General features: G+C 41.2%; 1 protein-coding gene across 2 annotated transcripts in view; it reads left to right on the top strand.

Annotated features, from left to right (window-relative positions):
- The window catches only part of gldc (glycine dehydrogenase (decarboxylating)), a 133514-nt gene extending 118252 nt beyond the window's left edge, over nucleotides 1-15262 (top strand). For both annotated transcript variants that reach the window (XM_067983638.1, XM_067983640.1), the window contains 3 exons: nucleotides 444-616; nucleotides 13326-13406; nucleotides 14562-15262. In XM_067983638.1, coding sequence (XP_067839739.1) covers nucleotides 444-616; nucleotides 13326-13406; nucleotides 14562-14705 — 398 coding nt within the window. In that variant the 3' untranslated portion in view covers nucleotides 14706-15262. The remainder of the gene's footprint in view (nucleotides 1-443; nucleotides 617-13325; nucleotides 13407-14561) is intronic.
- Nucleotides 15263-17333: the final 2071 nt, after the last annotated feature.

The raw sequence follows: 17333 nt of genomic DNA, 5'->3' as shown, positions 1-17333 counted from the left end.
TTGAAAATAATCACACAAAAGAATTAAAGGGGAGGTTAGAAAAAATACCTTCACACAGACCATGGTTAGAATGTAAAATTCTCTGCCAGAAACTATTATTGGAGCAGAGTTTTTTAAAAGGGAATTAGATAGCTGCTGTGAGAAGAGGAATATTAAAGAGTATGGGAAGCGAGTGAGGGAGACTAAGATATGGAGAAAAGCATCAGCACGGACTTAATGTGCCAAATGGCCTGTTTCTGTGCTGTAACATCCTGTGACGGACCAAAATAGTAACTGATGATGTAAAAACTAAATTTGAGATCTGAACATGGTTATTCGTGAATTACAAAAATTATCAGCATTTAGTGGTGTACATGAAATTCTACTTCGTGCAACAAAAGTTTCAACTCACCACCAGGACTTTCTTTCTCCCCATAAAGTTACAGTACGTTTAAATCTTACAGGATTCCACGCTCCAACTATGTCCTGGCCTGTTTCTGGTACGCTAATGATTGAGCCAACTGAATCTGAAGATAAAGCTGAACTGGATCGATTCTGTGATGCAATGATAAACATCCGACAAGAAATAGCAGACATTGAGGAGGGTAGAATGGACATCCGAGTAAACCCACTTAAGGTAAGTGCCAAAGGGTCCTGTATAATTAAATCTAAAGCCATTCAAAGACGCCCTGCATCAGGCCAACATTTTCCTACTTCACACATTAGCTGACATAAGCAGCCTGTCGGATCGCCCCAAGAAATCAGCAATATTCACTGCTTTAAATGAGGGAGAGAAAGTTCTTTTCTTTGGTCAAGTTAACAGAGGGAGAATCATAATTTAAGCCCAAGAGGTTAGAGACTCTCTGTTGTAAGTATGAAGTAGCCGGAAGGAATGAGTAGTGAGAAGATAAGAGAGAATAACCTTGAGAATGTGGTGTTTTGAAAGTCAGACAAATACTGATTTTTTTTTTAAAACAAAGACAACAGTGAACTAGTAAGGAAAAAGCGACTCAAGGCAGCCAGCAAAATAATCCAAAAGCTGTGTATGTGTAGAAGGAGTTAGCTGGGAAAATCCCGTTCCTCATTGAGGAAAGAATACCTCCGTAAAACCTATTGTAATCCTCAACATGTGGAGCAGTGGAAATGAGCAGCAAACGGAAAGAAACAAGTGAAATAAATAGGAATGAAGAAGGGAATGTGGGTGGGGGTTAATGAAAGGAAGCTTGAATCTGAGAGTGAAATACATGGAAGAAGCTGTAATGTGTAGTGCGATTGGCATTATGTCTGGCTTGTCTAATGAGCTGATTGAGTTGGTGCAGTTTTCACTGTAACGCACCATTTGGCTGATTCACCACCAGCATGTTACAGCAAAGGTCTCTTTTATGCTTTACAGTGAGAGCCCTTAAGTGTTTCTAAGCATCAACATGAAAAAGCCGGTACTGCTATCACTTTGTTTTTGAATGAAGGGTTTAACAGTCACCATTATATTGAATTAGGCGTACCAAACATTTATTCAGATTTTCACAGGATGAGAAACGAGACGAGGTGTGCTGAGCCTAGTCGACTGTGCTATCCGGCTGAAGGTGGTTGCATGGATACGAGACCTGCACTAAGTGAATGTAAATTAAACAAGCGGGGCAATTGGAGCCTGACCTGTAACTATGATGCTTTAAAAATAAAGCACTGCTATGCCTCAATGAGAAGAGTGACATTCTAGTGAGGAAGGCACAACTAAAAAGGGGCCAGGGAATATCAAGAGGGGGTTAACTGGGAAAGAAAATTAATTAATTAGAAATGAAAACATGCTGATTGCCATTTTGATATTCCACGTTTTGTCCCCATCAACAGCTGATTTCTGCTTTGGGACACGGGGATCCTTGCTTCTCTCGGACTGCACTCACACTACAGCTATAGCATGGGTACAAAGCAGATTTGCTTCATACAGACACTAACAGAGAGCAGGCGTTAAAGGTAGCTACACAGACTGGTGGAAGGTGGGAAGTGGTGTTCGCAGGGATCAGAGCTGGAACCACTGTTCACCACCATTTAGATAAATGATTTGGACTCTGGAATTGGAAGTACCAGATCAAAATTTGCATAGATAAATGTGACATGATGCATTTTGGTGGGAGGAATAAGGAGGCCACCTACTCTTTGGAAAATAAAAGTCTAAATGGGGTAGAGGGGCAAAGGGATCGTGGCATACAGATTCACAAATCATTAAAAGTAGCAATGCTGGTTAATCAAGCCATAAAAATGCAAGCAAAGCAGTGGGGTTCATTTCTAGAGGAATAGAATTAAAAAGCAGAGAAATTATATTAAACTCATATAGAACCTTGGTTAGATCACACTTGGAATACTGTGCACAGTTCTGGTCTCCATATTACAAAAAGGATATAGAAGCACTGGAAAAAGTGCAAAAAAGATTTACAAGGATGATACCAGAACTGAGAGGATACAACTGTCAGGAACGGCTGAGCGGGCTGGGGCTCTTTTCACCTCTCAGCCTTCTCTTTTCTAGAGAACTGATAGAGATTTTCAAGATTATGACGGGGTTCAATAGGGTAGACATAGAAAAGATGTTTCCACTTGTGAGGGAGACCAAAGGTAAGGGTCATAAATATAAGATAGGCACTAATAAATCCAATAGGGAATTCAGGAGAAACTTTTACTCAGAGGTGAGAACGTGGAGTAGTTGAGGCGAATAGCATAGATGCATTTACGGGGCCGCTAGATAAACACATGAGGGAGAAAGGAATAGAAGGGTATGTTGATGGGGTTAGATGAAGTGAGATGAGGAGAAACTTCTTCACTCAGAGGGTGGTAGGTCTGTGGAATTTGCTGCCCCAGGAAGCTGTGGAAGCTACATCATTAAATAAATTAAAAACAGAAATAGAGAGTTTCCTAGAATCATAGAAGTTTACAACATGGAAACAGGCCCTTCGGCCCAACATGTCCATGTCGCCCAGTTTATACCACTAAGCTAGTCCCAATTGAAGTAAAGGGAATTATGGGTTACGGGGAGCGGGCAGGAAATCGGACATGAATTTAGATTTGAGGTTAGGATCAGATCAGCCATGATCTTATTGAATGGCGGAGCAGGCTCGAGGGGCCGATTGGCCTACTCCTGCTCCTATTTCTTATGTTCTTATGTAAGATGAGAGGAGGCTCGTGTGGAGCATAAACACCCCCAGTATAGACCAGTTGGGCCGAATGGCCTGTTTCTGAGCTATAAGTTCTATGTAAGAAGGTTTAGTGTAGATCCAGAGTCCCAGCCCCACCAGACACTCGGAGCAAAACGGATCGAGACTTCTTCCTCCAGGTCAGGCCCTGACTCCAAATTTATACATAGCATAACTTCAGTGTCAGTGTGAAGTGAAACCATTTGATGTACTGTAAAAGGCTCCAAAGTAGGCAGATTAGTAAATGTTAGATTTGTGCCTGACAGTGTGCAATTGCTTACATGTACATCTGCAGAACCCAATGAATTTCACTGGCACTGATATTTACTATGGACTACAAACGGTGCAAAACAATTATTTGTCTACCGAGCTAGTCCTGCAAAAATTATTATGGTAAAATTAATATATTGATTTTTATGACATGTTAACTCTTTCATTCTGTAACTGTATCCATTTCTTCACTAAAATTGCAACGGAGGAAAGTTTAGCCCGTGAGAGTTTTGAATCATTTTATCAGCCATACATAGAGCTGCAGTACTAATAATACCCTGGTGGTGGTGCTGCTAAGCTTGTAACTGCATATTTTACATTGACCTTTCCAGTAGTTAAATCTGTGCGATTTTTTTTTAAGGTTTGCAATTTGATGGCATTAAAATTCAGAGTGGCAATTAGCAGCTCGGAGATTTATCTGCCACGAGAAACAGGAAATGTTGTAAACACTCAGCAGGTCAGGCGGTATCTGCGGAGAGAACAGGCAAGTTAACATTTCAGATATTGACCCTCTGTCAGAACTGGTTGATGAGTCCGTACCTGAAATGTTTAACTTGCCTGTTCTCTCCACAGATGCTGTCTAACCTGCCAAGTGTTTTCAGCAGTTTCTGCTTTAGTTTCAGATTTCTAGCGACTGCAGTATTTAGCTTTTTAGATTTATCGACCACATGGGCCAGCACAATATCACTTTTTAAAAAATTTTTTTTTAAAAAAAAGCATTGTAGCGTTCTGGACAGTTCAGTATTTCCGAGGTGAATTGTTAAAGCTCTCAAGTCGCCCTTTCAGGTTTCACTCATTTGGAATTAGACTAATTTTGAGTCAAAAATATCTACATCGCCTTTATCGCCATGAAAAGAAATGCAGCTTTACGTATTTAAATTGTCTCCAGGAATTAAACCACTGGATTATTTCTTAAAAGAAGATTTTAAAACTTGGCCTATGCTGTGTGTTAGTTGATGTCAGCCTGTGAGGATTAGGATGCCTCAATTGGCTCACCTCTGGACTGGGGAAGGGAAGAGGTCGCTGTCCGCTAATTCCTGTGTGTGTACATTGGTGGATAAGGACAGGGACGGGTTTGGCTGTGCTGGAACAGCCTGTCAACTCACTGTCCAGATTCACTTTTTTTTTTAGAAAAAAATACTATTTGGGTGAGGTACTGGAGAGCAGCTGACTCCCTGGGAACTGTATCTCAGCAGGGGTCCAGTTCCATTGTAAGAGGAGGGGAGAATATGAAAGAGGGCACCTCCTACCAGGCAGGAAAAAAAACCCTTTGCTGTTGTGGCAGCGTATTTTCTTCCTTATGAAGACCCTCTATATTTTGCTGCTTCTTCATTTGGGTTGAGGAGAGGTGTTCTGGACACCCTCAAGAACGCACTAGGAAACTTAGAACATTGGGTGAATCACGCTGAGATACATAGACACCGCACTTGTTGGCCATATTGAGAGTAGCATTGGAGGGAAACCTGGAAGCAGGTCATTATCCCACCTTCTCAGTTGATGAAATGATACGTGATGCAAGGGCCTTAAAATGGGGTGGGGAAGGGAGAAGAGCAATGTGAACGCTCCGAATCCTTTCAGTTTTAACTGAACTGATACAGTGCACACTGGAGTGTGGTGGCTGAGGCGTCTGCTAAGTTCCTTTTTTTTAACAAAAAAGGTGTCTGAGACGGTGGGTAGTTAGTATGCAAATGAGCTAGCTGTGCTGTTTCCCTATGGGTTTTGGATAATGAGTTGTTCGTTAGCTTGTCTTGGTAATCGATAAATTGACTCTCTCCCATTGTGCTCTCCAGCTCCCTTGCTAAGACCCTCCTTAAAACCCACTCCTTCTTTGGCCAGGGTTTTAATCACCCCTCCTAATATCTCCTCCTTTGGGTTGGTGTCAATTTTTGTCTGATTTACGCTTTTCTGAAGTCCCGTGGGACGTTATTGTACGTAAAAGTTGCTATATAAATGCAAGTTGCAGGTCCTGGGCCCTCAGCAGGGGGCCTGGTCAGCTGTCCCTTTTCTGGCTCTGAACAGCAAGAGATAAAACGCAGAGACAGGAATAGGCAGAGAGACTTTGTCAAACAGGAAGGCTACAAAAGCAGTCAGCTTTGTTGAAGACAAAGCTTCCGCTGAGGTGAAGAGGCAGGAAAGGCTGGAGAATAGTTAGAATCCATCTTGTTTAAGACAAGTAAGGTGACCCACCGACGTGGGGTACTGTGGTGTGTTTTATATTTTGTATTATTACATTAAGGTAAGTTGTATTGATGGAATTAAGTGCGTGCAATCACAGTGGCTGTTCTGTGTGTTTACTTTACTATGAAATAAAACAGCTTAACAATTCGTAAAATTTGCAGACGATGCTAAAATAGGAAGCATAGTAAATAATTGAGGACCAAAGGAAGCTGCAAGGAGATACTGATAAGATGGTGGAATAGGCAAAAATGTAGCAAAGGAAATTCAATATCACCAACTGAGATGTACATTTGTGGTTAAAAATAAAACATAAAAATTATACTTTCAATGGAGAACAATTTGTATGATGTGGAAGAGCAGAAGGAATTGGGGTTCAGGTTTCACAAGACACTAAAAGCAGCATTTCAAACCGATAAGCACATTTTTAAAAAACTAATGGAATACTGGGTTTTATGGCAAGCGGTATAGAATATAAAAGTCAAAATGTAATGGTGAATCTGTATAAAACCTTAGTAAGACTATAGTCAGAGTACTGTTTTGGGCTCCACACTATAGGAAGGAGTTGAAGGCAATAGAGAGGGTACAGTTCACATTCACTAGGCTGCCGCCCTGGTATGAGGAAATAACAAATACAAAGAAAGGCTTTTCATTAGACCAGGAGATTAAGGAGTGATTTTATAGAGGTGTTTAAAATCATGAAGCAATGGGACAGGATTAGGATTGCCAACACTGGTTGGACATATTCCTGGAGGTTTCATCACATGACCACCTGCCTCCAACTATCCTGCCCAGTCTCTCTTTCCATCCAATATTTTTGTAAATAATAAACAAAAGTGTTCAAGAAAATGAAAAAATGCTTTTTTTTTTAAATGCACGTATTTTTTTTTTCCTGGGTTGCTCATAGCAGTGTCCAGGAGATTAATCTTTCATTCCTATAACCTCCAAGACATTCCTGGACAGAATGGATAGAAACAGACTGTTTCCATTGAATGAGGAGTCATCGAAAGATAAATGGAAGAGATAAGATTACATGTAGGATTAAATGGAAGAGATTTAGGACAGAGAACAGGAGAAACTTTTCCTACAGCAGGTTGTGAGGCTGTGGAATGCATTACTGGAGTTAGAGAATGAAGCAGAGGCCAAGCCAACATTTTAAGAGTAGGTTAGATAGGCGGTTGAAGGAAAGGGGAATAAAGGGATATAGGACAGGACAGACACATGGGATTAGGACCACTGGGTGTGTGAAGGATTAACACCACCATGGCCCGGTTAGGCCGAATGGCCTGTCTTCATGCTGGCCTCGTCTCACCAAGTGATTGCTCAGTCCACCTTCAGAGAGACTGAAGAAGTACTGGCCTCGCCAGCGACGCCCACATCCCATGAACGAATAAAAAAAAAAGTACATGTGCAAAAGACACTAATACCCACATGGGGGTGCTATTGTTAATGTCCCTGGGTCAAGGTGAGTCAACTTCCTTAAAAGTAAAATACTCGGACTGTTGACTGGAGCGACTGATGCTGCTGAACCTGAGACGGTATTGACTGCAGATCCAAATTTGTAACAATACTTGGTACAAGTAAAATGACAGGTTTTAAACTCTTGAGCATTACCAAATATAATTATCTAAACCCAACCAGTGCTTAAAATTAGAAGTTGGTTGCAGTAATTAATTTTTAATATAAATTTAATGTAAGGTGCATCAACCATTTATTGGCTGAAAGCCGAGCCTTGCTCTGTTTATACCTGAGTGCTGTGTATTGTCAGCACCAATTAGTAATATTGGCCTACAGTGAAACCAGTGGTTTCTTATTTCTAAACTTAATGACAGCCCTACTTGATTGACTCTAAATATTACTTGTAACATTTGACTGAACTCAGGTTCAACCACTGTTTACTGTGAACATCAAATGCATCATGAAATGAATCTTACAAGTCATTACGCACTTACACCAAACTACAAAACTGATCCTAAGTTACATACATAGTAATGTTTGGGGCAGCAGGCGATTGGTCGACCTAGCCTTTCCTTTGAAACCACCCATCAGGTTCCTTATATGATTCTGGAACTAATATGATACCAGAACTGAGAGATTATACCCATCAGGAAAGATTGAACAGGCTGGGGCTCTTTTCTCTAGAAAAGCGAAGGTTGAGGGTGACCTGATAGAGGTCTTTAAGTTTATGAAAGGGTTTGACAGGCTACATACAGAGATGTTTCCAATTGTGGGGGGAGTCCAAAACTAGGGACCATAAATATAAGATAGTCACTAATAAATCCAGTGGGGAATTCAGGAGAAACTTCTTTACCCAGAGAGTGGATGGAATGTGGAACTCGCTACCACAAGGAGTAGTTGAGGCGAATAGAATAGATGCATTTAAGGGGAAGCTGGATAAACACATGAGGGAGAAAGGAATAAAAGGTTATGCTGATAGGATTAGATGAAGAGGAGTGGGAGGAGGCTTGTGTGGAGCATAAACACCAGCATGGACCAGATGGGCTGAATGGCCTGTTTCTGTGCTGTACATCCTATGTAATTCTATGTAATAGCCCTGCATTCCCTTTCCTAATAGGAATTCTTCCAATCCCATTTATAAAACCTGTCCCCGCTTTCTGTTCAAGTGACCACCCCTTCCCCCGGTAATCTGTTCCACAAATTTTATCACTCTTTTGCCCAAAAAAAAGTTGCCTAACTTTCCTGTTTTCTTTCGATACACTTAACTTTAAACTCTGCCCTCCAGTCCTTAAATCCCGTGCCTGGCAGGAAAACTTTCCTTCATCAAAATTCTTCATACCTGTGAAAATCTTAAAGACCTCTATCATGTCCCTCTTCCTCCTCTTTTCAGGAGAGTGCAGTCCTCATAATTTAGCCCTCTAAGTTCAGGAGTCAGCCTCGTGGCCCTCCTTCCAATAATTCTACAACTTCCTTACCCAGTAATGTGGAGACAAACCTGAGTGCACTACTCCAGGTGCAGCCTTACCAGGCTAGACACAACTTCAACAACCCCTTCCTAGTCTTATAAGTTGCACCCTTACTTACATATCCCGATTTTTGTTTGCTTCCTTCATTGTCTGTGAACACTGACCCGCCAGTTTTAACAACCAATCCAACAAAACCCCGGATCTTTTCTGTTACTTCGAGCATGTTGACGTTTAATATGCAATCCACATTCCTGCTTCACTGCCACCATAAAGTCTGAAGATAGTTAAATATGTTGGGCTGGAAATTCTGCGGGGGGGGCCTCCCAATTTCCCGCCATCACTTCAGTGGAAGATCGTCAGAACCCCTGGAGAAATGGTGTTTATGGCTCAAAATGGCGGTTTGCGCTGTTTCTTTTGGGGTTTGTTCCTGTCTCCCGCCGGAGATGCAGGGCCGTTCTCTCCGAGGAGATCTGTGTTGCTACAAGTCCAAAACCAGTAAGGATCATGAGTCTGCTAGCCTGAAGATACCCACTCCAAACAACGTATCTGGCGGGTCCCTTTTCCATCCAGCTGCTGTGACTGGTGATATCTGCTTCTAGATATTGGTCCAAGCACTGAAAATGTGATTGCATGTGGAGGAAAAGTATTTATTTTAAATTTAATCTCTTCAAATTTAGTGCCTCAAAAGAGAGAAGCAAGTGTTACCGCACACAAACTAACAACCAGTTAGTGCTGACAAAATAGCTGAAAGTGACAACTTATAACAGCTAGCTTGAAAACTCCATCTGTGCTCTCTTGCCATCTATTAAAGTTGAATCCTGATGAAAGCTAAACAGTTTTTTTCCCCCCAAATAAATATTGAAATGGAATTTATGTTAATTACCAGCCTGCACGTTCACTATAAACCAACTCAGAAAGCTCTCGACTCAAGTACCGACTTATGACTGTTAACCTGTGAGTTGACTCTGTTCAGTTCATTGGGAACTAAAATAAAAAAACATAGGTGGTGAAATTGATCTTGGGTGGTCGAGCAAAAATAGCGATAGCAAATCAGCAGCCAGACTATGAAACTTGTGAGGCTTCGTTTTTTTTTTATAAAAAAAAAACAAACTCCATGCAATTGGCACTCAGAGTGCTTGACAAAGCACTTGTTGTGCCAATGCACCATGTGTTGAATGGAAAACTAGGAATACTCCAAAAGCAAATCCTTGTACAATGCAATACTGTTCATGCTGTAATTAGCTAATACTACACAGGATTTGTGTTTCAGATGGTTTCAGCATGCACAAAAACAATTAAGGCCATCAGTGGAATTATAACGGCTGTTTCTGATTATTGCATTAGCACAAGCACCCCCCAAGCTCCTGTCCTGTGTGACGGACAGGGTCTGGAATTCTGACGAGAAATTTTCTCACACGCAAGTGTTTTTCTCATTGACAAAAACCAATGTACTTTAACCAATGTACCTTATCTTCTCAATAATAAGCATTCAAATCATGTCATCTATTAAATTAGAAACATCATGGTCATCACCAGATTAGATACTTATATTACAAATCGTTTTCTTTCCTGAAGGTGGTTGGGTTCATTTGACGGGCACCAGCAGTTCTGATATCTTACCCAAATGGACATTCTTTGTGACAGGCTAGACGGCATGTCTTGACAGTCTAGTCTACCATAGAGGGCATCACAGCTGAGCCTGATCCTGTCCTGTCCGACGTCCACGCAAACACAGTTTTGAGGAAAGGTCACTGGGGAATGATCAGGAGCCATAGCCCTGGCTGATTTTCCCCCATTACAGGAGTACTGAGGCTAATTAATTGTAGTTTCACAACTGCTGCTCCTTTGATCGGCTAACTCAGCATAGCCCAGGAATCAAGCCTGAGGCTGTTTGCTATGCATGGCTCAGTTGGCAGTCGGAGGAGTTATAATGAATTATATGATGTGACAGCATTTCCTTGGTCCAGATACTTGATACTGTTATTTTGTGAATTGTGGACATTCTACGCTGTGTCCTAATGCAGGGGTGTCCAACACTCATCCCATGGGCCACGTCAAACCAACAAAACCATTACCAGTTCCTTTCATCGTTCCACACAAGTTGACTTGGACTTGAGGTCAGCTTCAGCTCTTTAAACTTCCCTGGCCTGAAGGATTGGAAAAGACAGCTGCCTGATTGGTGGATTTAGATCAATCAGGGAGCAGCCTTTTTGCCCCAATCGGGAGTCAACCTTTCCCATTCTTTAAACTTCCCGGCCCTGAAAGAGCTGAGGCTGAAGTTTTGATGCCGTAGGGAGCTTGAATTTTTTGTGTATGGGATGGGGTGGATCTTTTGTGTATAGGGGGTTAGATATCGTGCAAAACCATTGGTTATAACACTTATATCCAGTTCCAACTCCAAAATGATGGACATCCTCCCCCTAATGTGAGGGGGAGGGAGAACATACAAACATACAAAATTAACGGGCAGGAAGAGACCAGCTGGTCCATCAAACCATGACTAAACACTCCTTCCCTCCCCCCACCCACCCCCGCTGCCATGTAATCACCTGGGAGAGGCAAGAAAACAGGACAAAACCCAGGACCAAGAACAGACCACTAATCATAGATGTTTAAACTATGGAGTTAGTGACTAGGTAACATAATGACCATCTTGGGTCAAAAAATCAACTGAGATGGTATTATGCTGTTCACCTGTAATTACTTTTGGTCATTTTCAAAGGTCCATGTAAAAAGAGTCAGCATGACTGTTCACATTGGTTACAATAATGCTGCAGATATCAGGATCAGGGTATTTTGTTAGACAGGGAAATAATAGAGATATAATAGATGTTACTCTGAAACAATAATTAGGCACGTAGGAATTGCTAGTCAAAGAAAGACCGCTGTCCATCTAGTTCTCCTACTACCATCCTGGTAATCACATGGTACAAGAACAATGGAGTTGTAGACTAATGATAGTAATTAATCTCTATCAATTAGTCTACAACATACCCAGAAATGAGACAAGGAAAACTCCAGTGGTGGAAAGCTTTGGGAACCAAATGTCCAGAGTCACCTGTTCCTCCCAAGCATGCTGCACTTACCACATGTCATGTCTCAAATTACTCATGTACTGTATCCCAGACGATTGGGCCAAATCTCGCTGGAGTGGAGCATTAGATTTTTTTTTTCCCTACGTCCTTCAGCTTGAATATAATTTGCGCAGTAACTTGCTGGAAGTGCGAGCCAATAACTGCGCGGCGAGGGACCTTAGTGAATGACGGGACCAACAGTGCATCTCCTTAACCAATGAGATTTAAGGATTGAAATAGAAACCGAGGAAAGATATAGAAGGAAATAGGGTGAATTGGAGTCAAATCAGGTTCAGAAAGAAAGGGAAAGAAAGATTGGATAGAGAGAAAAGAGACAAAAGGAAAAAGTTTAAAAAAAAAAAAAATTTTTAAATCTCTTATGAATTGACCACATGCAGGAATGAGACTCAACAGTTTAAATTGTTCCCTCTCTAGGCCGGAGAGATTGATTGATTGGCGTTGCATTAACAATTATCATGTTGTTAAAAGGGTACTTGCACTTAATTATGAGTCCCAACTTTCTGCCATGAGTTTAATGGTCAATTAATGTGCAAATCGAGCACGTTCTTAAAAATAACGGGGAGGCTAAGGGTGAGATGCCATTTGTGTGAGGCAAACAGTGGAACGGCGTAAATCGACCAGCAGGTTCTGGAGATTCCCAACTCACGGCGTATCTCTTCATCCCCTGAACTTGCCGGCCGATTTGTGCTTTAATAACGGCCTGCCGTGAACTCACCGCTATTTTGCCAGCAAGATTTGTCCCATTATTTTCTGAAAGAAATCTACCTTGCTAGCATTTGAATGAATCAATACCAACTGCTCCCACCATCTGCCCTGAGATCCTGTTCCATAGATTGACCACCTGCTCACTGAAGTATTATTTCCGCAGATTAGTTTTGAATTTATCCCCCTTCAAGCACAGGTCGTGTCCTCTGGTTCTATTGTTCTGGACAAGGTGAAACAGCTAGTCGTGGTCTACATTATCTAGACCTAAAAGCAGCAATTCAATCCCCCCTCAACCCTCTCTTTTCCAGTGAGAACATGCCCAACTTTGATAATCGCTCCTCATAATCCAATCCCTCCACCCTCTCTCTTATTCTGGTTGCTCTCTTCTATATCCTTTCAATAGCTGAAATATCCTTTTTTGTACTGTGGTGACCAGAACTGTACAATAAGTGCAGTCGCACCGACGATTTAGAAGATGGTACGATTACCTCACTATTTTGGCTCAGTATTGACATTTTAATACATCCCAACATCTGATTTGCTTTACTCGCTGTCACCGTGCATTGTTGCGATAGCTCCAATTTACTGCTAATCAGGACCTCCCGATTTCTTTCATTTTCCACCACTTTATTTTCTTTCCATTTAAGTAATGGTCCTTTATTGGGTTTTTTTGGTCCCCATGTGAAGCACTTTGCATTTCTTCATATTGAATTTTCATCTGCTACCTGTCTGCCCAATTCCCAAGTATATCCAAATCCTCCTGTAGCTTATTCTGTTCAGCTTTGGAGTTTACCACCTTCATTAGCTTTGTATCATCTGCAAATTTAGCCACTGTGCTTGTGACTCTTGCGCCTATTTTTATTTTGTACAATTTTGTTTTTTATTTGAAAGATTGACTTGCAGTGGAATATGCAGAGAACCTACAAATAGGCAGTTATGTATATGCGTGAATTTCCACTGACTGTGTAAAAACCTGTTTTTTTTTTCAATTAAAGATGGCTCCGCACACGTTGGCTTGCATTGCTGCCTCTAATTGGGACCGTCCATACTCTCGAGAACAAGCTGCATTTCCATTGGTAAGCCTAGCTCCAAACTTAAATAAAATTGAAGGGCCGTTATATTTGTTACATTGCAGCATCTAACAGATGAATAATACTCTAACCTGGGTATAATGCATGAGATTGTTTCAATGTAACTTTAGCCAATTTCCCCAAAGTTAGCATACCACATGCCCCTTACCTTTTTGTTATCCATTTTCACAAACTCTTGACTGCAGCAAACATCCGCATGACTCTTTTTAACTTGTAGCCTCGGACTCTCTACCCTTGAGCATAGAGAGCCCGTTCCCTTCTCGAACTCTGATTTTGTTGAAATTTGAAGAGCAGGGAAAACTCCACCAGTAAAAGACATTGGTAGTTGTTCTGTATTGTGAACTGTGCTAACTTGTCATCTGCAATGTTTCCCAGATTTTTAACCTGCCTTCTCCAAACTTTTTATTCCTCTTAAAAATGTGCATGCTTGGATTGTCCATGTCCTGCTAGCACAATGTTTAGAAATGGCGTACCACCTCAGGAACTTACCACTCTTTGGAATTTTCACAAACTCTGCCAAGTAGGTTCCTGTGATATGTATAACCATGTGTCTAAACATTCTTGGCTGAATAACTGATTTCAGCAGAGACTGGAAATCACAGCAAAGACACTATATTCCTTTTCGTCTGGGCTTCAATCCAGTCCAGACTGATGGCTTGAATGTCCATTTCGGGATGTTGTAAGGATCTCGAGTTAAATAATTTGCTACAATTTCTGGTTCTAATGATTAATTATAGTGTGTAACATGCAGCGGCAGCCCCGTTCCAATACAGCAGTAGGTAGTTCTGCCTCAAAATTTATGGTTCATCGGTTTAAGGTCCAGTTTTTCTGGCACTATGAACAACTTCAAAACAAAGGGGACTAAAAATTTGTATGTGCGACTTATATATATTTCACTTGTGAGCAAAAAGTAACATGGCTAGGCTACTTTACATTTGTGGGTTTTAATTACCAAATATTTAGTAAAAGTGGTAATTAATCTTATAAAATTGAAGATGTTTAACTCTTCCACAGATTTTTTTTGCTGTATTTCTGAACTGAAAAATACTTGTAATTGAGATCATATACCCGGAATGTCTGCTTACTTGGACTATTGGGGTGTTTGTGTAGTTACATAACATGTTTGGGTTATTTTTTCAGCAATTTGTGAAACCAGAAACCAAATTTTGGCCTACAATTGCTCGAATTGATGACCTGTATGGAGATCAGCACTTAGTCTGTTCCTGCCCACCTATGGAAGCTTATGAGTCACCCTTCACAGAACAGAAAAGAGCTTCATCGTAAGACTTCGTCATGGGCTGATTTTTGCGGGTGTTAGGTTCAGTGGATAATTACTGTCAACAAGTCCATCTACATGATTTTTTGCTTTTGTTTTCAAAATCAAGATCTGGCAAGTCAAATATCTCAATTTGTAATGAAACAGCTGCTAACGGTTTTTAAAGAACAGACGCTATGTCTCAGCCACTCTTCAGTTGACGGTATTCAGTGCCTCAAAATTAAGCAGCATTGAGTTACATAAGTGGCCTTGATCCTGTGCACTTTTTTTCTAGATTTGTGTTAAGAACTGCTCTGGTTACAGATGTGATTGAACTGTAATGTATTGTGTTCACTATAGTGCTGTTGGACAAGCAGCAGATTATCAGATCATATAAATCTGTGAGCTAGCGACAAAGTGGTCCTAGAAGGTAGTTTTTTAATGTTTACTTTTGATGAAAATTTGACGTACTTGTGTGTAATTGTTGATGCTTCTATAACTGTAACCAGCATCTCCTGGTTGATAGAAATTAAAAACAATGTAAATTTTAACTGTCTTATCATTCCAATAAAAATTCTTGAACTGATTTTTCATATTTTTTTCATATGCTTCTATTACGAAGATTGTCAATGCTTTTTATGTTCTATTCATTCAACTTCTACATAGGTAGCTTTCAAGAATCTCAAATATACTTTTCCTGACAGTTTTTAAGGGATCATTTTCCAGTTGCCATGGCTGGTGGAACAGGAAATTGGGCAGAGATCCCACTCAGTGGATCACCAATAAGTGCGGCACAGTACACTCTTGCACAAAAAATACAAGCACTTCATTTTAACATTGCTATCTCATTAGCATTGATTTTAATCAGTATAGGAGGAATTCCCTGATTTTCCTGTGTTCACGTTTGTCACCGTATAAAATGGGCAATTAGGGCCAGCTGTGTTCCGGGCTGTAAGAATTAAGTGGTTCGAGGGAGACCGGCTTGCTTGGAGCATATATGAAAGTGGACGTTAACTTTGGATTTACGAAATCTGAATGTCGCGTTGTTTGATTTTTGTAGTTTTTTTTTTATCCCTTGCAGCAAATTTTAATCATTGCTAAAATCAAAATTACGGATGTTTCCTCTTTTTGTGTTACTTGGAGAAGAAGACGAAAGAAGGGAAGTGAAGCAGGTTGAATTGCACCAAATGCAGACTGCCCTCATCTACACTGCCAAGGCCATGGATCCAGGCCCATCCATCTAGGGATAGCTGAGATATTCTCTGCTCAAGCAGAACCTGCAAAGAGAGTGACAGTTGTGCGTCAGTTCGAACCTGCAGACAACCTTTATCATATGGATGGCACTGCCTGTGGCAGTCAAGGTCATCACAGCTCTGAACTGTTATGTCTCAGCCTGATTACAAGCTACCACACAGGACATCTGCAACAAGTCAGTTCACAGAAACATGAAGTTGACTACTGGTGTGAAAGGGGGCTGAAACAGAGGATGAACACCAGGACAAATAACTTCATCACTTCTCCCCTGGAAAGCCAGCAGCAGAACGAAAGGGCGCAGCATTTTTTTTTCCGTCACCGGAATCTCCAAAGGGTTTCCAAAATTAACTGTAATCTGCTGTATACCGCACAGCTTTGCCAGTGAGAGGCCTAATATGGGAGGAGGAACAAGCCCACTCACAGCCAAGAGCAGAACAAAATGCGGAATGGCCGCAGGATATTCCTGCTGAAAATGATTTATATGCAGCAAGTTATACACAGACTCTCAGATGAGACCTTCAGCTACATCTGACCAACGTATTAAGTCCTCTCCACATATGCACAATGCAGTGATCGAATACACCTTCTGCATTAACAACTGCCATTAATGTTAATGCTATGACCTGCTCATATCTTATTGTGCAACATCACAGTTGAAATAAAAAGCAACCAAATTTAATTCCCAAGAAGTGACCAGTGTATGGGGCTAGTGTTTCTTGCCTTGTGCTTCCCCTTGGTGATAATGTACATTTTGTGTAATCTACAATCTAATCTTGTGCTCTTTTATGCTGTATCCTCAATAATGGGAGTCCATGAGGTGTTTCCCAGTTGAGTGTGGTGGGAGTCACTTGGCATCTTTGTACCTTTTTTATGCTGGGTTTGGAGATGACTGCAGCCAGTGGATGGTTGGTCCTGCGTCTTTTATCATTTGGATCAGACTGGATGTGGTATTACCCTGAGGTGCATAGCTGTTGGGCACTCTCACAACAGGTCCACTGATCTGGGCAGCAAAACCCTATGGATTGGCTCTCCATCTGATCCCTCATCACATTCAAGCCAAACAGGAGACATTTTGTACATTATATACTGAAAACCTCTCCAGCTGCAGTCCAAACATTCACAAGAGATACTCCAACTAGCCTTAAGGCCTCAATCATTGGGGAATCTGTAGTAGATGCCCCAAGGCCATGCACATGCAGGTTGTGGATTGTGCCCAGGGCATTGCGAGGATAGACATGCAGGAAGTTTGGAGGCAGTGACGACGGAATAATCCAAGGGGCTATGAGCTGGGATTGAGAAATAACAAGGAACAGGAGCCAGGGATGAGGAAACAGTTTAAGCAAATTATCTGGTGGGGGAGGGTGGTTGTTCATTACAATTTTAGTAAAGATCAAGTGGAACAT

This window comes from Heptranchias perlo, chromosome 4 (assembly GCF_035084215.1).
Source record: "Heptranchias perlo isolate sHepPer1 chromosome 4, sHepPer1.hap1, whole genome shotgun sequence".
Classification (NCBI taxonomy): domain Eukaryota; kingdom Metazoa; phylum Chordata; class Chondrichthyes; order Hexanchiformes; family Hexanchidae; genus Heptranchias; species Heptranchias perlo.
The sequence above is the reverse complement of the archived record's forward strand: the minus strand, read 5'-3'. Positions and strand labels throughout refer to the sequence as shown.